General features: G+C 43.8%; 2 protein-coding genes across 6 annotated transcripts in view; both read left to right on the top strand.

The window, feature by feature from the left end:
• The first annotated feature begins 1077 nt into the window (after window positions 1-1077).
• Window positions 1078-6875, top strand: MFSD6L (major facilitator superfamily domain containing 6 like). 4 transcript variants are annotated; one of them, XM_054047324.1, is made up of 3 exons: window positions 1090-1126; window positions 1942-2016; window positions 4204-6875. In XM_054047324.1, exon 3 carries the CDS (start codon window positions 4234-4236, stop codon window positions 6199-6201), a length of 1968 nt encoding a protein of 655 aa, XP_053903299.1. In that variant the 5' UTR covers window positions 1090-1126; window positions 1942-2016; window positions 4204-4233; the 3' UTR covers window positions 6202-6875. The 4 variants fall into 4 exon arrangements, with proteins under 4 accessions (XP_053903301.1, XP_053903299.1, XP_053903298.1 ...); XM_054047325.1 differs by lacking the exon at window positions 1090-1126 and adding an exon at window positions 1230-1265; XM_054047326.1 differs by lacking the exon at window positions 1942-2016 and having other exon boundaries at window positions 1078-1126.
• Window positions 6876-20896: 14021 nt separating this feature from the next.
• LOC128847702 (bMERB domain-containing protein 1-like) overlaps window positions 20897-21620 on the top strand; it is a 59400-nt gene continuing 58676 nt past the window's right edge. For both annotated transcript variants that reach the window (XM_054047327.1, XM_054047328.1), the window contains exon 1: window positions 20897-21230. In XM_054047327.1, the coding sequence (XP_053903302.1) occupies window positions 21152-21230 (79 nt within the window). In that variant the 5' untranslated portion in view covers window positions 20897-21151. The remainder of the gene's footprint in view (window positions 21231-21620) is intronic.

A 21620-nucleotide genomic window follows, 5' to 3' on the forward strand; every position in this document is an offset into this window, starting at 1 on the left:
CTCAGTGCTTAATATGTGTGTAGAATGGGAGGGAAGAGGCACAAAGGGTGACAAACCCAGCAAAAAAATATTTTTTAACTGAGCCAGGTTGCTGAAGGTTGCACTGTAAGCACTATCTTACCAAAACTGCTGCTCCTAGATTTTGACAGGCATCCCACTTTTAGCACTGGCCACGCTGCATTGGTGAGCCTGTCATCTCCGCCCCTGGAGGGGGGGCCACCCGCTGACCCCACAAAAAGGTTGCAAGTGACCGCTGGGCCTATCATCACTCAGGCTACCCTGCCATACCCCAGAGGTGGGTACCTGCTGCTCTCCCCTGAGTTTGGTATGGTTCCCTGTCATCCCTCAGCATAGGCCAGGCTAGCTCCTGGCCTTGCCCCTGCTTGAAGCCAGTGGGACAGTCCCAGTTCAAAGGGGGTTAAAGCCACTACTGGCCTGCCTGTGGCACCACTCCTGCCCTTGGTGCTTGCCCCTTCCAGCACCTCCCCCCAGCCACGGGACACACAGGTGACCCAGCCGAGAGAGGGGCAAACACCGTCCTCTGAGCTGGCTTGGGGTGGGGGTGATGATGGCCTGCAACACCTCCTTCGGCGCCAGGCCCCAGCTGGACTGAGGGAAGGGCGGGGAGGTGTGAGATGGGAGGGGAAGGGCTGTGGATGAAGGGATGATGTGATGGGGAGGGGAAGGTCCTGTGGGGGAGGAAAAGGAAAGGGGGGGGCACTGTGATAAGGAAGGGAAGGTCCTTTGGTGAAAGGGGGAAGGCCTGTGGAGGAGGGGAAGGGGCGATGTGATGGGGAGGGGAAGGTCCTGTGGGGGAGGGGTGATGTGAGGGGGGAAGGTCCTGTGGGGAAAGGGAAGGGGAAGGGTGGTGTGAGGGGGGAAGGGCTTGAGGGGGAAGTGGGGCAGGGGAGGGGGAAGGCACAAAGAGGGGGAGGGCTGCAGTTCGCTCTCCCCTCCAGCAGGGGGCGCTGCGCTCTCCCGTGCCCCTCACGCTGCCGGCCCCTCCAGCCCGCGGGAGCCGTGCAGCTCGATGGTCGCCTGCCGTCTCCTAGCAGCAGCCCCCTCGCTGCCAAGGCCGCCGCGCGTTGTCCGTGGGGTCGGGCGGCAGCCGGGCCGGGCCCCCTGGGTAGGTGTCGGGAGGGGCGCGAGCGAGGGCCCGCCCTCCGCAGGTGCAGGAGGCGGGGCCACGCCCGCGCAGGTGACGCGTGCGCAGCCGGGGTGAGCCCGTACGGCGCAGCGCGTGAGGAGCTGGCCCCAATCCTCAGGTACAGGAGCGGGGGTGGGGGGCTGCTCTCTAGGTGGCTGCCCGCCGGGAGGGGAGGTCGCCCAGGGATGAGGAGCCGTGGGGGGAATCCCCCAGTCCCATCCCCACCCAGGTAGTCGCCCCTCCCGTGGGGCCTGGCAGAGCCCCCTGCTCCTAGCCCAGAGCAGGGCCCTGCAGGGCCTGGCTGGCTGGCGGGGCTCTCCCTGGCGACCTCGTGGCCCAGTGGCCGGGCTGACGATGGGCATTTGTCCCTGCAGAGCAGGGACATGGGGGGCAGCCACGTGCCCTGCCCTGACCTGACCTGTGGGGAAGAGCCGCCATCACACAGCATCTCACAACCTGAAATGGGGTCTGGAAGGGGTCTTGAGAGGTTGTCTAGTCTAGCCCCCCCACGCCGAGCAGGACCTAGTGACATTGGACTATCCCTGATGGTGTTTGTCCAACCTGTTCTTAGAAACCTCCAGAGATTCCCCAGCCTCCCTAGGGAACCTTGGTCCAGTGCTTACCTGTGTGCCGTATCCCTGTATAATTCTCCTTAGAACAGGAAACCAATTAGGGATTTGTGTTCCCAGTATCCAGCAGCAATAGTCTTGGAGTACATCTGGGCCTGAGTCTGGTCTCTCTTGTGCACACAACTGTATAACTCTTTGATTAATGGAATTATTTCTGATTCACAGTGATGTAAGTGTCACCAGGTTCAGACTCTGTCACACACCCTCTGCTTCCTGATCCCAGCACCATAGAAATATTGTGTAAGTTGCTTACTCACATGCATTCTTATCACTTACCAGTACAGAGTCTTTGTGCCATTCATTTACCATTTTGCCTTGGAAACCTTCATGCTGCTACTGTTAAAAAAAATAAATACTATATTAATAATCCTCTGTACTCTGAAATCTAAGTATACTTCCTTCTATAGTATCATTCTGCCCTACTAGCTTCTGGGTGTGGAGACTTTAAAACGTTTCCAGATGCATCTAATCCCCAGCAGAGCTACAGAAATATGTTGTCTCCTTTTTTAGGAAAATTCAAGACAGTGTACGGTGAGGATTTGTTAAAGGAAATTTCAGAGTTTACATGGAGCGCCAGGTATCCTAAATCTATAAACAGTTTGAAAAGTGCTTCTGGCACAAAATACAATGAATTTGAGATGATTTTCCTCCTCATTGATGTAGAACAAAGTACAGTTAGTGGAGTTTTTCAAAAGTATAGCTGCAAAACTGGCTAGATCACAAATATTAGATATGGTGATAACATTTCTTAAGTGTCTTTTATCTCTATTACAATAAACTGAGGAATGGGGACAGCACCTGAACTTTGTGCTGTTTTGTTAGAATTGGAAAAGGTACAGAGAAGGGCAATAGAAATGATTTAAGTGTATGGAACAGCTTCCAAATGTGGAAAGATTAAAAAGATTGGGACTTTCAGCTTGGAAAAGAGACAACTAAGGGGAGATATGATAGAGGTTTATAAAATCATGAATGATGTGGAGAAAGTGAATAAGGAAGTGTTATTTACTCCTTCACATACCACAAGGACCAGGAGTCACCCAATGAAATTAATAGGCAGCAGGTTTATAACTAATTAACAAAAGTAGTTTCTTCTTCTCACAATGCACAGTCAACCAGTGAAACTCATTGCCAGGGGAAGTTGAGAAGGCCAAAAATACAATGGTGTTCAAAAAATAATTAGATAAAATCATGGAGGACAGGTCCATCAATGGCTATTATTAGGGCGCTACCAATTTCAAGGTCCATTTTGGTCGATTTCATAGTCATAAGATTTTAAAATTAGTCAATTTCATAGTTTCAGATATTTACATCTGAAATTCCACTGTGTTGTAACCATGGGGGGTCCTGACCCAAAAGGGGGCCATAGAGGGTTGCAAAGCTGTTGTAGGGGTGGGTCACTGGATTGCCACCCTCACTTCTGCATTTCCTTCAGAGCTGGGCTCTGAAGGCAGGCACCACGGAGCTTCCTGCAGCTGCGGGAGGTACCCAGAGCTGGGTCTGATCTGCCCCCAAAAGCGGTTGTGCAGGGAAGAGGAAATCCTGTCCCTCCCCAGCCCTGCTGAGACTAGCAGCTAGAGCCTGGTAGGAGTCCCCGGCTGGGGTGCCCCCTGCTCCTCCCCTCCAATAGCTAGATTTTACGGAGGAGATTTGATTTCACCGTCCGTGACTCATTTTTCACAGCTGTGGATTTGGTGGGGCCCAACTATTTGATAAGATGGTCGGGGATACAGCCCCGTGCTCTGGGTGTTCCTAGCCTCTGACTGCCAGAAGCAAGGAGTGGACAAGGGGATGGATCACTCGATGATTGCCTTTTCTATTTGTTCACCTCTGAAGCACCTGGCATTGGCCACTGTTGGAAGACAGGATACTGGGCTAGATGGACCCAGTATGACCATTCTTATGTTCAGCCTTTTCATTTGGACTAATATCTCTAATGTCTGTAACTTGAAGTCTTTAAACTATGATTTGAGGACTTCAGTAACTCAGCCAGAGGCTAGGGGTCTATTAAGTAGGGGAGGGGGGAGTTTCTGTGGCCTGCAATGTGCAGGAGGTCAGATTAGAGCTAGATAGGGGGACCAGATGTCCCAATTTTATCGGGACAGTCCCGATTTTTGGTTCTTTTTCTTATATAGACTCCTATTACCCCCCACCCCGTCCCTATTTTCACACTTGCTGTCTGGTCACCCTAGAGCTAGATGATCACGATGGTCTCTTCTGACCTTAAAGTCTGAGTCTAATCTCTTTTTGTGAGCGCACTTCGTTTTTAAACTTTTCAATGTAAACATTCGGAGCTTGGCATTTGAACTGCCAGGCTTATAAGTAGTGAAATATTTGACACTTTCTGAAAAGTCTGTTTCTCTTCTAACTTCTTACCTGTTATTTATGAAATACTCAAAAAGGGTTTGTTTTTGTCTTATTTATTTTCAGGTCCCTTTTGGAAAGCATGCAACTGAAGCCATGAGTACAAATAAACAGTGGGATGTTAACAAAGCGCTGGCTGTTGCCAGCCTCTTCCATTTTCTTTACAGTGCAGGAAACGCCTGTGTGATTCCATTTTTAACTCTTTACTTCCGGCAACTGGGGTTGACTGCCCCTTTAGTAGGTATTATCATTGGAATTAAGCACTTAATATCATCTCTCTGGGCTCCACTATGCTCCTACTTTGCAAAGAGCCACAGTAAAAGGAAAGTTCTCATTACTGGATCATTGCTGTGTTCAGTGGGAACCGGTTTGCTGCTTACACTTGTCCCACCTTTGAGCAAGGATGTCATGTACAAATATTGTAATATAAGCCAGCAATCAAGTAGCTTGCTGAATGCAGTAGAGGTCCCTGACATGAGTCTGAACAATCTGAGTGCCGTAAATCCTAGTACTGTTACCAATAAAGAAATGGTGTCTGCAGAAACGCTAAGAACAGCTACAAATGTTTTGGTGACGAGTGGAAAGCCACCACTACCGAGTTCAGCTTTCCAAGAATTGTTTACCTTCTTTACAGATGCACAGAAGAAGAATGGTAAACTAACTGGTGAAGTGGGTATAACTGCAGACCATTACAATAATAGGTCTTCTGCCAAGATAGTTTATTCAGTGAATGCAATTAACCAGATGATACAAGAACTTGAGACACTCACTTCAAATGAAACACCAATCCATAGGCTTGAGAAGGAAACCAAAATTCCAGAGGCTGGGCTGTTGAACGTGAATAGTAATCCTGAGAAAAAACTTTCTGTTGGTGGAAGTACTGAATTTTCTTTACTTCAAACAAACCCTCACCCTGCTGGTCGAGCTTCTTATGTTTTTGAAAATCTGTCGAGTCACTGGGAGAAAGTTCGGGATGTCAACTTTGAGCTCTTACAAGATATTAACTTTCTTGACCGTGAGCACCAGATTTTTCTCATGGTGCTGGGTGCTGTTGTGTTTTGGGAGCTGTTGGCTGCACCTCTTGAATGGATGGTTGATGACAGTCTTTATGAATATCTTGACTTTGTTGATGCAACTGACCGATATGGGAAGCTTTGGATTTGGAGTTATTTGGGTGCATCTGGAGGAGCCTGCAGTATCACCATATTTGTAGATCAGTTGAACTGCTTCCTCAGTGCTAAAATCTCTCGTCTCGCTGTGCACTTCTATGGCTATGCTGTACTGATCACACTCACATTGCTCATCAGTGTCTTTCTTCCTATCCATGTTTCCAAGAAAACAGAGCATCTGAACAAAACTGTCAAAGCTCTGAACCTCATTGGAAGTGATGGCCGAACAATTCTCTCTGCTGTCACCGTCTTCCTTACAGGAGTCATTGGATCTACTGTGCAGAATTTTCTCTTCTGGCAAATGCAGGACCGAGGCAGCAGTGAATTATACATGGGTCTCTCGGTGGCTATCGGACTGATTGCTGAAATTCTGCTTTATATCTTCAAAAGCAAGTTACTAAGGGCTCTTTCAAGTAGTGGTACTGTTGCACTGAGTTTAAGCTGCCTTTCAGCACAGCTTCTGTACTATTCGTTCCTATGGAATGCGTGGTCAGTACTGCCTATTCAGATGTTGTGTGCCTTCAGCAACGGTGCCTTATGGTGGGCAGTTAATATGTTGGTTGACGATGTAGCCAGTCCTGGGACAGAGAGAGCTCTGCACATCGTCCTCCAGGGCCTCTCATATGGTTGTGGAGCTAGCCTGGGAAGCTTTGCAGGAGGATTTGTTGTGAGCAACTTTGGCTTGGCAGTTCTGTACAGGGCATGCTCTATAAGTTTGGCACTGTGGTTAATCTTGTTCCTGATTGTCCAGTCTAAGTTGCCTCGGCAGAAAAAAATTAATTATTCTCGTCTCCTGGCTGCAGATCCTAGTGATGAGAGTGATTCTGACGAGGAGAAGGAAAGGGACTGGCTAGTGAAAGCTATGAAAGATGAGAACTTCAGTAGGAATTGGTAACATAATCATATTTGATCAGCTATTCTGCAGTAGAACAAATTCAGAGTACAAAGGTAAAATTATTAGGCAGGAGGGAAAGAAATGCCCAGGAATGACTAATAATTCCTAAGTGGTGGAATATACAGTGTACATACTTGCTTGGAAAGCTGTGTATAAAGACCATGTTTTATAAATCTTTTATTTTCTTAAGATTAATTTATAGTAAATATTTGTAGCATTTTTTAACTTAATCATTACGTTTCCCAAATCCAAGTGGAAGGCCTTTTGAGATGTGCATTTGCTAAAATAAATGCAGTTAAGTTTTTAATTCAAAGGCAGAATTTGGATGCACATTTCTCAGAGCTATAGCTGCTGACATTGGGAGCTGTACCTTAGCACAGTCGAATCAATTTTAAAAAGAAATATTTACAGTGCACTAAAGTCAGTAAGGAACCTTCCCTCCCAGGCTCAGTCTGCAACAAACAAGGATTATTAATGAAAGAAACACCCTGTTGGCTTTATTTTGACCTCTAAAATCAGTCTTGCTATAGGCTTGGTCAGCAGTGAAAAATTATATTGGCATAGCTACGTCGGTCAGGGGTGTGAAAAAACATAGCTCTGGTGACACAACCCCTAGTGTGGATGCAGCTATGTCACCAGAAGTGCTTCCGTTGATCTAGCTAATATGTTTGGGGAAGTGTCATGGTCAGAAAAACCCCTTTTGTTGGCATAGGCGGCATCTACACTAGGAGCTCTGCTGGCATAATGTCCATAGTGTAGACACAGCCATAGACTGCACATGTTTATGATGGCAGTGTAGTCTAGTGGATAGAGCACCAGATGGTCTCAGAAGACTTGGCTTCCTCTGCCACTGGTCTGCTGGATGACTTTGGAAAAGTCACTTTCCCTTCCTGCACCTCAGTTTTCCCTATCTGTAAATGATACTGACCTCCTTTGTAAAGGACTTTGAGGTCTATGGATTAAAGAGCTAGGTGTTTATGATTATTGTTTAGCTAGGGGTGTAATTGTTGAGGTGGCTGTGAAGACAATGTTGACAAATAACTGGGCTTTCTTATAGTCAGTATTTTTAAAAAGTGTGGCTGGAGTACACTCCCAAATGTTGGCTCACTGAATTCAACAAAGCATCATGTGGCTTATCTTTAATATAGTGTGTCCTTGGGCCTCTGAGGACCATTTATTTCATCTTGATCTGAGTAGCCTCTGCTTGGATCAATATGCAGTAATGCATGCTGGTGGTCTATGTGTATACTTGTAGCATGGTATTCACAAAAGTGCTTAGCACTGGACTGAACTGCTCCCATTTAAATCAATAGGATCATTGACTTCTGTGGGAGCACAGTTAGGCCCAGGCTGAGTGCTTTTGAAAATCCCACCCATATAGTCCCCATCACTGGAGTACTGCAAATCTTAGTAAATCATCCTTGTAAGGTTGGGAAGTAGCATCATCTGCACAGAAAGATGGAATGACTTACCCAAGGTCACACAAGGTGTTTGTGGCGGAGCTGAATCCAGCTCTCCGAAGTCCCAGCACACTGCTATAACCACAGTGCTATCCTTCCTCTACCTGGACTCTGTGCAGACTGCATCTCCATATTAAGGATAGAGATGGATAGAGCACCATCTTTTATATCTTTCAAAAGATAGTTGCTACCTGCTTTATTTTGTGCAAGTTAAACATGGCACTTTTTACACCCCTTTGATTGGGGTAAGTTTCGGCAACCTGTATTTTTAGAATACACTATGCAGTGCATTTGGACAGGAATATATCTGCAGTTCTCAGGGGCTGGTAAACGAGTAACTTTAAAGAGCCCCTAAGATTTGTCCAATTATAATCTCAAAAGCATGTAAATTCCAGCATACTTTCTTCATAGGCACTTACAAAATAATTATGATTTGGCTGACCTCACCAAAAGGTCCATATTAGACCTCATTAAAAATGGGCCATGAGTCTCTTTGCCCTTCAGGCTAAGGTTGAGTGTAGTGCCAGTGTAGTAGTTATATCATCTTTCAAAAGTTTACATCCTTCCTTTTCAGAGGAATGGGGTTTAATACTTAGTGGGTGTTTAGATATAGTTTGCTAGTTCAGGCTTAAAGTTTTACAAACCATGAGAATGGTAGCTAGGCAAGCAAACTAAATATTTTGGCACATTTAACATGCAATAGAAGCAGGGCTTATAAAAGAGCTGTAAATAAAATAATATGCACTTGGCTTAATGAATGCTTGACCTAACACCTTTCTAATTCAGTAGGAAGTGGTACAGAAGTGACCAGCAAGGAAAGGGGATACCATTGAATGGTATTTTATTGCTAATTACACATCAGTAACAACTGATCTGCGTGTCAGATCATTTCAGCCCAACAAGCTGCCTTCAACTTGCTGGCACAAATCCACTTTGCCTTGCAGTATACTCTACTAGAAATGCTTTATATAGAGAATTGTCCTAGTGCCAAGAACAGCTATAAAACTTATTTTTATCTTGTTCATCAGAAGGGAAAAAAAATGTTACTGTCTCATAGGAATTCAAACCAAACAAGCTGGTTTAGCGCTAATTACTTATTTTTAAAAAGTATCTGACAGCAACCATAAGTAAAATAAAGAAGTTGCAAATGCAGTATTTAAAGGGACAGTGGCTGTTAAACACTCTGATATGTGGGGATGTTTAGAAAAGTGAGAGAACTTAAATTTGGCCCCAAATTTAGTAAAAACATGCTTTTGTAAAACCTGAGACCAATGGAAATGTACATTTTTAAAGTCCAGTGAAAACAGGTTTTTTTAATCAGAAACAGTCCCCTTCAGTGGTTGAAACTCTAGATTTTACAGCACAAAAAATCTGGAAGTGAAACTGACTCAGTGCTCTTCTACAACAGACCTTAACTACGTCTGTTTCTACTTAAATCTGTGCAACACCCTTGTGTAGACACTTCCTCACCCCTTTCTCTGCTTGAGGCTGTGTCTATCTCTGCAGTACTCTCAGCCCCAGCAATGAAAAGTGAGGGGCTGTTTGCAGAATAATAGGTGATTCTCCTGCCCTTTAGAGGCTCAACTTGCTGGTTCAACAGCATTCCCAGGCCCTTCTACCCAGCAGAGCAAGGGGCAAAATTTAATTGTCCTTGACATTCACTTAACTCCTTTTAGTTGTTTTTTCTAGCTGTAATTCCATTTGCTTTAATTGGTTTCTGTCATATCCCTAGCATTCTTTTAACAACTATGAATCTTGTCAAGGCTTTTAATGCTATTAGGACTAAAAAAACAACAACCCCATATCAACTAAACTGCCATTGTGTAGAGTAGGTATTCAGTCTCTTGTAAAATAAGTGATGAATGGCTACGCTTGGTGGATTTAGAAATACACCCACATCAACAACATGTATTTAGATCACTTACTAATAGCCCCAAATTTTTAATGAAATTCCTGCATGGATGTTTTCCTGTTGCACTATCATTTATTATTATTTACAGTATTAACAGGAGTGTTGTATGTAAGATATGGGAGCTAATTGTTGTGCTCTACTTGGCACTGGAGAGGCCTCACTTGGAGTACTATGTTCAGTTCCAGGCACTACACTTTAAGAAAGATGTGGACAAATTAGAGAGAGTCCAGAGGAGAGCAACAAAAATGATAAAATATTTAGACAACTTGACGTATTGGGAAAGGTTAAAAAAACTGGATGTGTTTAGTCTTGAGAAAAGAAGACTTGGGTGTGGGGGCTGTGGAGACCTGATAAGTCTTCAAATATGTAAAAGGTTGTTATAAAAAGGATGGTGAACAACTGTTCTCCATGGCAACTGAAGGTAGGACAGAAAGTAATGGGCCTAATCTGCACCAAGGGAGATTTAGGTTAGATATTAAGAAAAAAATTCTAACTATAAGCATAGTTAAGCACTGGAATAGTCTTCCAAGGGAGATTATGGAATCCCCGTTTTTTGAGGTTTTAAGAGCAGATTAGATTGATTTTTAGTAGGCAAGGCCTCAGTCACTAAAATTAGATTGGTTGTGTAAGAAAGTGCCAACATAGTCACTTTGCTGACCATAACTAATCTTTAAACGCTGCAGAACACTACACAACTCTGATTCGAATAGCCAGAATTTAAATAACTGGTTGCTTCATCTTATATTTTGATTTTTATCACTGAATTCTAAGAAAACTACCTTCTACAACATTCTAGGTTCTAGCTTTTTCATCTGTGTCCTATACAAGCATTGTAACCAGAGCTGTGTGCAGCAGGGTGGCTTCATTTCACAGTGTGACGTTGCAGACTTTTCCCTTAGTTTCTATTCATGTGTGGTTCACATTCTCTGAGATTTCCTTACAGTTGCAGGTTCCAACAGAACTACAATCTCAAAGCAAAACTCAGGTGAAATTGTAAATTTTTCATGCCTTTGATTCAGAATTGTAAGGATTGTCCTGGGTGCTCCAAAAAGATTCATTGGACTCAGCAAACCTTTCCACAAAGCTTTTTTCACTCTGGAGTTTGTAATGAAATATAAAGCCAGGTGAGTTTCTAGAAAGGATTTCAGGTTTTGTAATGAACACTTTCCCCAGCTCTGCTTGTAACAAATACATCTCTTCTAGTCCATTTCCTTAGGGTGGCTCCAGTTAGCTGTAACTTCACAAGAATGTCAGATATTTTCAGTATCAGGGGGTACTGAATCTGCCCTCTTTTATCATGGAATATGCTGCCTTTCAGGCATCATGTGCACTCTCTCAAACACCACTAAGACTTTCCATATTACTTTACCATGAAGTCAGCATACAGTAGATATTGCTACATTCATTCAAATGGACACATTTTTAAAGAAGCCTCAACCCAGTTTCTACTTGTTCAGGGGCTGAGACTAAGTCTTCCTATGTGTGTGTACACTGCTTAGCTTAACTGGCCTCATTCCTCATTGGGACCTCTGGACACTACTGTAATACAAATACTGTTATTGTGCCCAAAGTCAATGATGCATACAAATTAGGTAAAGAAACGCCTAAAATGCTAATAGTTTTTAACCCAAAAATAGAGGCTAGATTGAGGCACCTTTACAAATTTAATCTTAATATCTTCATCTGTAATATTTAGAAATGTTTCTGCTATGGCTGTGGATTTCTAGTATAACAGTTTGCTTTCTCCATCTATTCTAACTTCCTTCCTCTAGGGTGTTTATAGTGACGATCACTCTAGTATCTAAAACTACTCCCTTCTACTTGGGACAGCAGTCTACCGGGGAGATAATGTTAGATGGCTAGTGAAAAAGTATAGTCATGTGATCCAGCCAGCCAGGTAACAGAACTTTGTATGTTCGTGATTTGATTGGACATAGGATGAATTAAAAAACATCTGTAATTGACTTCTGAGCCAATCATGTTGCTGTTGTTTGCATATGCAATCTAATTATACCTCTACCCCGATATAATGTGACCCGATATAACACGAATTCGGATATAACGCGTTAAAGCGGTGCTCCGGGGGGGACGAGGCTGCGCACTCCAGCGGATCAAAGCAAGTTCGGTATAATGTGGTTTCACCTATAACGCGGTAAGATTTTTTGGCTCCCGAGGACAGTGTTATATCAGGTAGAGGTATATTAACGATGATTCCAGAGTTCCCTACTGTTGATCCCTATTGAGTTAAGCGATAGAAAACAGCTGAATTATCACATGACTTATCAAGCAATCAGGAGCCAAACATTCATTTTATAGTTCTTCCACAAGAATAGGATTTCAGGTTCACCAAGCCGAACAGAGCTGGTAAAACCTGGATATAGGAACCTAGATTTTGCAGGTAGCCATCACTGCCTTATGTTGCCCAATGATATATTTGAATGTGATGATAGGCAGAAGTTTAACAATGTGGTGGTTAATTGACAGCACATGGCCCTTGCTTCATCATGGAAACATTTTTGAAGGCTTTGATTCTTGTGTATTTTGTTGTGTGCGCCTTGGAGTTGTATGAAATTTCTGATTGTCTACTCAAATAATTGCCTTTTAAAGAGCTCTAAATCACCGTATCTGTCTTAATATTTTCCCACGTGCAGTTTAATATTTTTGGCATTTGTCAGCATATCTCAAATACCATAGAGACTGTGTTACTGTTTTCTTGAATTGGGCAATGCACTTTAATATTAAGCTTTTAATATATGTACCCTTTCTACTGGATATCAGTGTACATGCACCTTTTGGCTTTTTATAGAAATAACTATGTACAGAGAAATAGTTGGGCTTTTAAAACATATTCTTCAGTTACACTGGAAGTATTGCTATTAGTAAATCTGTTCTTATGCAGCCTAATCTAAAAATCCTTTTAGAATAGGGCCCATTAAAGACTTTTAGTCTTGAATTCTAGGACTTTGGGAGGCTGTGCATGTAGTCAGACATACACATTTATACTTGAGAATTGATTTGCACAGGGCATGCTGACTGGAACATAAATGTGCTGGCCTGCTTGCTACTCAACTTCCAACCTTACTATGCGGAACGTCCAACACATCTGAATGCATCTTTTTCATTTGAAATTACTTCTGCCTTCCATTTTGCAGTAACTTTATTTGATGGCGACTGTGGAGCAAACTGACCTTCATGCTTTAATTGGATCATAAACTCAGCCATGTGATTCTTTAACTGTTGCTAGATTAAATCCTGTATCTTTAATAGCACAATATAAATGTCTAAAATATTCTCATTTTGGCCAATAGTGATTTACACTCCTGAAGATGAGAATATTCCTGTAAATATTCAACTCTTCTGTTGATTAAACAGCTTACACTGTTGTTTTTCCCTGCAATGCAGATCAGTGAAAACAAATCTGAGGTGATTTTCATTGAGAGCTCACAAATGGGTTTTATGGCAGATGCTCTTCATTTAATGAGTTGAGTCACAGTCAGATCTGGGATTCTTTTACATTTTACGTGTGTAATTGTGGTACCATAATAAGCTGCTTGATTTTAAAAACAAATTGAAGTATAAATAAACCAACAGGTGTTTGTACTTGTACAGGAAACAGCCATTTCCTGCCTCCGCAGAGATTTTGTTTGCCTCATTAACAATAAATGATTTGACCAAAAGTTGAAAAGTACAGTGCAACTTCTAAAAACTTTTAGTGTATGAACTAGGAAGCCCAAGATACTCTTGGGGCTGAACAGCTCATGAAAATACTGAGGTTATATATTTTCCAAAGAACACAATCTCGTCAAGTGCCAGATCCTGCATTCCTTAATGCCCTAAATTACGGCATTAATACAGTGCAGGTGATGGTACTGTATTTGCAAATCATTGGTTATTAAGAGAGGGAAAAGGTATTCACGTCAACTGCTGTGAATAATCACTGGTCATCCATGCTGGGTTCTGCTGCTGTCTTTCAATTTGAAATCAACATTTCCAGAATCCTCTGCCTTTCATAAACACCTCTTCATTTGTCATCTGTATATTTTTGCTGCCAACCTCTGTTTGCACTGAGTTTACAAGCAGAATAAATACCTTTTAATTAATCAGAAATGCTGTGGTGTTTAAAATCCTTGACTGACTCAAGACTAGGCTGTTATGGGTGACTTGGTATTTCTGGTTTACTTTCATGACTTGTGCCCTTGGAACCTGTGACCACCTCATGACTCCTAATGGTTATCATTGCAGCCATAGGGTTGTGTTTTCTCTGTGGGTGAAGTTCACTCGTGGTATTGTTGATTCATTCACAGTAATGTTTAAAATAAATAAAAAATCCATCTTTCCAGCTGAGCAGAGGGTCAGTGATGTGCTGGCACTGGGCACCACTCCATCCCATACTGAGTTGTACAGCCCCTGGGTGGGATTATCAAAAGCACCTACATGACTTTCCCTGTCAAGTGTAAGGTGCACTAGTCCTGTTGACTAAGTCACTTAAGATGCTTTTTAAAATCCCAGCCCATGACAGCTCTCATCTTCAAATCTCACTGAAGCCAATGGCAACTGGGGTCAATGTTTTCAAATGTAGGCACCTAACTAGGAGGTCTCAAGCCCCTGCAGCTCCTATTAGCTCAAATGGGTGTGCAGCACCTCTGAGAATATAGACACTTATCTATGTGTCTAAATATGTCTTTAGATACGTGACTTTTAGGCACTTGGGTTTGAAAATATTGGTCCTAACTTAGTAACACTGCATCTGGATCACTGAATCTTTTCCTATGATGGGGCCTTGTACCTGTAGGACAGATCATTTCACCCTCTTGTGCCCCAGCAGTACCTGCAGCACCTTCTGCAGCACTGTGTCAGAGGGAGACCACACTGCCTTCTCTTTCCCCTTGACCTGCACATGTGCTGCTGTCGTGTTCATCTTTCTCTGCCTCCCTTAAGAGAGTGGAGGTCACTTTCCTCAAGAGCCCCCATCCAGTGGTTTCCCCAGATGAAACAATCCATTACAATTCAGTTTACATTGAACTAAACAAAAGTATTTATTGTAATAAAAAAGAGTTTGATACTAAATGCCTGAAATTTAGCTGTAATGGATGTTTTCTTGTCTACATCTACCCATTTATTCACTCAAGCTTTTCTATGGCACTCTCCTCACTGTTGTCTGAGTCCTTTCAAACACTAATGGATTTAGCTTCACAATATTCTTGAGAGCTAGGTCAATATTCTCCGTGCTTTACAGAGAGGAAACGAGACACACAGAGGTGAAGCAATTAAACCAAGGCCACACAAGGAGTCTCTGGCAAAGCCTGGAATTAAACCCACGGCTTGTGAGATCCAGTCCAGTGCCAGATCATCTTTCCCTCACTCTTAAGTTAGAGAATATTTATAAAATGCTGACACATCTTCTTTCTGCACATCTCCCTGTCTCCTGTACTGACGGTCATGTGCCTCTGGGAAGGAATGGTTCCCAGAACACCAGCTTACCTATTGACACTCCCCATACACACACCTGCCTTTGAGGTGCATTGTAAATGTAAACACCAGCATTTGATTAAAAGAGCCTCCCTTGTTGAACTTGGCTGGGACACAAAAGCAGAATTCCCTTGTCTCCTGTTTTTAATAATAATAATAATAATGTGCCTTCATTTTAAATTCATCTTTTGGGCTCAGCTTTACTTTGTCCTCCATTGTCCAAACAGAATATTGGGTCTTTCCTAAACTCCTAAAGTTAGTGTAAGAAAAAATCCTTTCCAGTGTGGCATTACCTTGGGTATGATCTGGAGCAATGAACAGTTTCCCCCCCTCAGTTCTCCATCCTGGAGTGCCTTTTACACTGCTTTCACACAGCCTTCAGCATGTGTGTTACTCCCAGTTATGTTGTATGAGTGTTGTGGCCAGCCACTCATGAATTACACTGCAGAGCAACACCAGTAAATTCCCAGTCCCAGACTTTCCCCAGAAATGTACATCTTGTACTGCCCAGCTCTCTCCTGGACAATACAAGCTCATATAAAATCTGTGATTTTATTAATAGAAAATGATATGCAGGAATCCTATTATCCCAAATGGAGTTTCCCAAACATTTCAGTCCAAACACATTGGTTTAGATAAAACATTAAAACAAATTTATTAACTAGAAAAGAGAGATTTTAAGTGACTACAAGTAATGAGGCATAAAAGTCAGAATTGGTTACAAGAAAATAAAAATAAAGCAAAACTAATCCCTAACTTAACAAGCTAAGTGAATTCAAAGAAAAAATCTCTCTCGCCACATGTTTCAGCAGTCTGACTGGCTGAATTTCTTTCATTCAGAATCCCTCCCCAGTCCAATGCTGCTTCCTCTGTTCTTCAAGTGTTATTGATGCTATGGGTAGAAAGGGAGAGAGAATTTGGGTTGTCTGCTCTCCATTCTTATAGTTTGAGAATAATCTCCAGCTGAGGTTCAGGAGGCAGCAAGTCTGTGTGAACGGGAACCTCCAGCTGTTTCTTTGTCAAGAAGTAGATTTTTGCCCATATCCTCTTTCCTGCCAAAGATTGGCCACTTAACTGGGTGATGGTCCATTTGATTTTGTTGACACCTGGCTGAAGCACTGGCTAGACTTTCGTTTCTGGGAAACTGGTTTGTGGCTGCTCTCCCAGACTTGAAACATGTCTTAGTAATACCATACAAAGGAATATTATAACTTTACATGCAATGTTTCCACACGTATTTTACCAGGACAATAATGATCAGCAAATTACGAGTTTTCAAATGAAACCTCAGAAGGCATACTTTGTACGAAATTTATCATTGTCCTGCAAAAGGGGTAAACATAGGAGTGCAGACTGTCACATCCATATCTCTAAACAACTCTTTCCTGTATCACAATTAACTCCTAACCATTCCTCTGCAAGCCAAAGTCCAGCCCAACTGTGGCAATGGAAGGTTCAGGCTTTCATTTTGTAGTCTAGAAACCCAGAGTTAAATTGTAAACATGTCAGGCTGTCTCTACCAGTCTACACAGGAAATTGGTCTTTCTCATTGCTTTCTGCAAGTGTAGGAAACAGCTTTACCAGAATTAGAGCTGGTTGAAAAAAAATTTTTTCCCCCTTGTGGAAAAAAATTTGGGGCAAAAAATCAATCGCCAATCTTTTTGCCTAAAATTGAAATATTTTGATTCTGAAATTCTGCTGTGATGCCTCATGGGAGTGGTAGTTTGGGTACCTCATGTTCCCATTCTCCTCCTTAGGCTGGGCTCCCCACTTGGCCTACATTTCCCATGATACATCATGGTTTTCCCTCTTGGTGAGGGGAGATAGTGCATCATTCCCATGTTGTGGCTGCCATGCATCATAAAACGTGGAGTTCAGCTTGGGAGTCCAGCCTATAGAGAATGGGGGAATGAGGCAACTGAACTACAACTCCCATGAGGCACTGCAATGTGATTTTTGGAATAAAAATATTTGGGGTTTGGGCCAAAAAAACAACATTTTTCTGGTTATCAGTTCAGTTTTACAAAAAAAAAATCAAAAGAATTTTCCAGAAAGCCCATGCTTTTTGCCAAAAAACTTGGTTTGTAGAAAGCCCCATTTTCCATGGAAATTTTTTGACCAGCTGTTATGGTTCCAGCGTGAGTTTTACAGTTGAACATTCATTCCCTCTGTCCATGGGCACCCTTCCAAGTGACTAGGACCTACACCTATATTTCTTTTAGGGTCGAATTCCATGATTCATCCCACTTTTAGACTTGAGTCCCTAAGTCACAGCACCCATATTCACCAGTGCTGTGTCCTCTGGGTTTTGGACTCTGTCATAGACTTCCTTTCTGCAGTATGAAAATGCAGTCTCTTCAAAATAAAGTATGTATTTATCCATAGGAACATAGGGATGAAAGGGTTAAAACAACAAGAGCTCTATACACACATTATCTTACCTAAACCTGAACCTTTTCCAGTTTCAGTAGGTCCACTTGTCCTAGGCACCCCACAGCACTAGAGCTGGGCAAGATGGTGCCCCTGCAGCTGCTGCCATGGTCTCAGTGTGATTCTCTGTCAGTGTCTCATCCACTGAATTCCAACACCGTCTTTTGATCCATATCAAAATGCCTTTGCCTGTCCTGGAACCCCTGAACTTGGTCAATCTGATTTATGTATCTCTCCAAGAGGATCAGAGGCAGCCTTCCAGCAGTGAATTTGTTTGCTAAGACCTGCAATTGAGAGAGAATCACTATCTGCAGTCCTGGATTGCAAGCTATCACTTTAAGGGCGGGGAGGTTTCCTGCTCCTTGCAGGCCCAGGTGGTTCTGTATCAAAGTGTGTGAGCAGCATCAGTCTGGAAAGAATTACCTTAAGTTAAGCTCCCTCTCTGCCTTAGGGAGCAGCTTGTTTTCTCTCTGTGTTTCGAGGTTCATGTTTGTTATCATTCTCAATTTTACAAAATCCAGTAGTTATGCTGAAAACCTCACTCACTTCTCTAGGTGTATGCTGTGGTCATAACACTGCAGAGGTGTAAAACAACCCACAATTGAGTTAGCTCTTTGCCTGAATGCACCAGACAGCACAATAGTAATCCTAGAGGCAGAAATACATACAATATTTATAAAATATAATACAGATATCTCCAATGTTCATCACACCAGCTCTAGCCAGGATGATTATCCTTGTGTATGATAAGAGGTGGAGAACTGAAGTCCTCAGAGACTCTCATTGAAGTTTCTTAGCTCACATATGTGGTAGCTTGAAGCTACAGGGCATCCAGACAGAGAGGGCTGAGGTCCAAGCAGTGGGGTATGTACTTGTTGCTACTTTGTTTTCTGTGTAACACTCCTTTACAGTTCTAGGAATCCATTGTCTTCAGGAGGCAGCTGCCATTTTCTTTTCAGTTCAGATGCATGTGCCACAGGAGACCCACACATTAGGGACTTCTTTCTTTCGTGTTAAAGCATAACCAGAGACCTCGTGTTGGTGCTCTGAGAAGAGAACTTAAAAGCAGATGAATGGTAAAATGACCACTTATGGGACTTTGAAGGGCCTCCAGTTTAATGCAAAAGAAGAATCTGGCTAGAGTTTTGCTGTCTTTCCATGCAGATGCTGTTGAAGACAGTGGCATGAAAAGATCTGTTTTTCTAACTGTGCTGGGAAAGGTGCCTTTGATAGCCCCTAATGCCTACCATGTCCCACAGGACCCAGGCACAATGGGGTTTAAGGACTTAGAGGAGGTTTATAAAGGTGTGGTGTGCCAAAATCGTAATAGGCCCATAGTTCTATTACACAAAACACAGGATAGGCTCAGGGGAGGGACTGTAAGTGGCACGAGCCTTCTTGCTGTAGAGGCATGGGGAGGAACTGGGCAGCAGGCTCAGTACCTAGAGATCCCATTCGGAAGCAACAGGAAGCCTGGGGCCAGAGAACTCAAATGGGAAATCTCTGGGGATATGCTGGGAAACTTACAAGTGTAAGAATCTGGCCTGGGACCAGCAAGTTAAATACGAATCTGCAGGGAGGCAGCTGACCTTTAAGTTAGCCTGAGTCTTGTGCTCTGCAAGCCAGAGAGGCACCAGAAACTGGTCACCTGCTGAAGGCACTGGGAGGAGGAAGAGAGGCTCCAGGAGGGAGGTCACAGGCCATGCTGCAGTTCCTGGCCAATGTGGAGTTGGCTCTTGGGGTGGGGGCAGTGTGTGGAGACCCCCTGCCACCCTCCCTTCCGCCCTGGGGCCGCAGGGATGTGCCGGCCGTTTCTGGGAGCAGTGCAGAGCCAGGGCAGGTAGGAAGCCTGCCTTAGCCCCGCTGTGCCGCTGGACTTGCCGGGAGGAGTTGAGGAAGGGAGTGGGAGGGGTTGATCAGCGGGACCGTGGATCCCCTGGAGTACCCTTGGGGACCCCAGATTCAGAAACGCTGGATTGGAAGGATTGTGAGCTGCAGATGGAAGGAGCAGTCAACAGACATGGGTACAGAAGCCAGCACACTTGGGGTATTCGATACTCAGGGTCTTTTGGGGAGGGTATATGAAGGGCACTGGGCACTTAACAGATATACAGGAATTTCACAAATAAAGGGCAGGGACTGCTTTGTGTCAGTATAGCGCCTAGTGCAGTGAGGTTGGTTTGTGGCTGAGATGCCTATTAATTAACAACAATAAATGAAGGTCACCATGCTGTGAGGAGCAGTTGGGGTGGGAAAAGTCACAGAGAGACCTCGATGCCATAGGTTGATGGGTGGGGCAAGTGAACTCGTCGTCTCTGACTGGAGAGTTACTGTACAGCAACAGGGAACAGATGATTTCGTGGTGGGTTTTCTCTGGTTTCCTTCTGCCCTTTACAAAAATCCCTGTTTGTGTGTCAGCCTGACTCTCCACACAGAACTGCCTGGCTTGCCTGCAGATCAGCACTAGACTAAGAACCAAGCACGTTTGCTTTTGTGTCGTGGTTAGAGCTGGTTGGGAATTCTTGGGCAAAACTTTTTTTTATTGTGGCTGGAAGGCGCTGATTTGTCATACCAGTTTGGATAAAAGTTTCCTCAAGTCGGGATGGAATTTCTGGTCAGAGAGACAGACAGACAGCTTGAGTGACTTTCCCATATTTAGTGTGGTCTTGTCCAGGGAGGAGATAACTCTGGAGTTGATAGCAGAATGGTTACTGCTTCAGCTCGGCCTCTGTTGGATGAGTCTTGAGTTGAGTGGTAGAAGTGTAGGAGCACAGGATGGCCCAGTAGTTAGGTTAGCTGGCATATTGGGAGACCTGGCTTCAAATCCTTGCTCTTTTACAGGGTTGGGTGCGACCTTGGGAAAGCCAGGTGGGGGGAAGATTTTCAAAGTCACTTGAGCATGAAATTCCCATTAAAATGAGGAGTCCGGTGGCATCTTAAAGACTAACAGATTTATTTGGGCATAAGCTTTCGTGGGTAAAAACCCCAAATAAGTAGTTTTTTTACCCACGAAAGCTTATGCCCAAATAAATCTGTTAGTCTTTAAGGTGCCACCGGATTCCTCGTTGTTTTTGTGGATACAGACTAACACGGCTACCCCTCTGATACTAAATTCCCATTGACTTTCAATGGGAGGCAAGTGCCATTTGTGCCTTTGAAAAATCTCCCTCTTTGTCTCTCTGTGCCTCAATTCCCACTCTTTAAAGTATGGGATAATAGCACTGCCCAACTTCACAGGGATGTTGTGAGGACAGGTACGTTAAAGATTGTGAGGTGCAGCATTATAGTAACAGGGGTCCTATATGTATAGGAAGGACTAACAGTGTTCAAGAAAGCTTCTTGTCCTTGCTTCCACCAGAGGGAGCCCCTCTGTCCAATAATGAACACTTATATCTCGCCTCCTGCTGCTTCTGGTCTATTTCATATTCGTGCAGCTTTGCAAAAGCATCTCAACGGCTAATCATCAGACAGCAGCTGCCAGGCAGGTGTCAGGCTTCTCTTTTCTTTTTTGATTTGATCTCTCTCTCTTTTAATATATTTCTTTTCAGAGGGTGGGCTCTGGCTTCCCTCTGGAACTGGCTCCTTAGAAGTGCATCTGCCTGAGGAATTCTGGGCTCAGGAGGATTTTTTTTTTAACACCTTTTCTTAGGGTCTTATTAAAAATAAGAAAGGTGCTAGAATGGAAAAGGAGAGCAGGACACCTACCAGGTATGGATCATTGGAGTCAACCAAGTGGACAGCTGCAGACCCAGCCAAAGGTGAGAGCGCTTTGCATGCATGTGGAGCAGCCAGGCATCCCCTGAGATCCCTGCCCGATGAGAGAGCTCAGCCACCTCTCCAGGCAACGGACTCAAATCCGCACTCAGTGCCTGCAGAGCCTGCTGATGAATAACACACCGTCTGAGCTGGACCTCAGTTGGACTGGTCTCCTAGCTCCCTTCTCTACGCCCACCCCTGCTAGTGACTGTGATGGGGGTACACAGCAATCAGAGGGGGTGGGTGTTTAGAAATGTTCGGTGCCTCTGATGGTTTTTCTCATCACCTTGAAAGTTTTACAAGGGTAAGTCAGGGACTTTGCCATCCTCCCCCCTAGGGCTAGGGGGTTGTTGGTGGCACGGGGGGAGGGTCTCGGGGTGCCCGCATAGCTC

This window comes from Malaclemys terrapin, chromosome 13, assembly GCF_027887155.1.
Source record: "Malaclemys terrapin pileata isolate rMalTer1 chromosome 13, rMalTer1.hap1, whole genome shotgun sequence".
Lineage (NCBI taxonomy): Eukaryota > Metazoa > Chordata > Testudines > Emydidae > Malaclemys > Malaclemys terrapin.

What these genes read in the sequence shown, in the direction of transcription:
- MFSD6L (XM_054047326.1), top strand. Translation starts at nt 4,234, where the DNA reads ATGAGTACAAATAAACAGTGGGATGTTAACAAAGCGCTGGCTGTTGCC.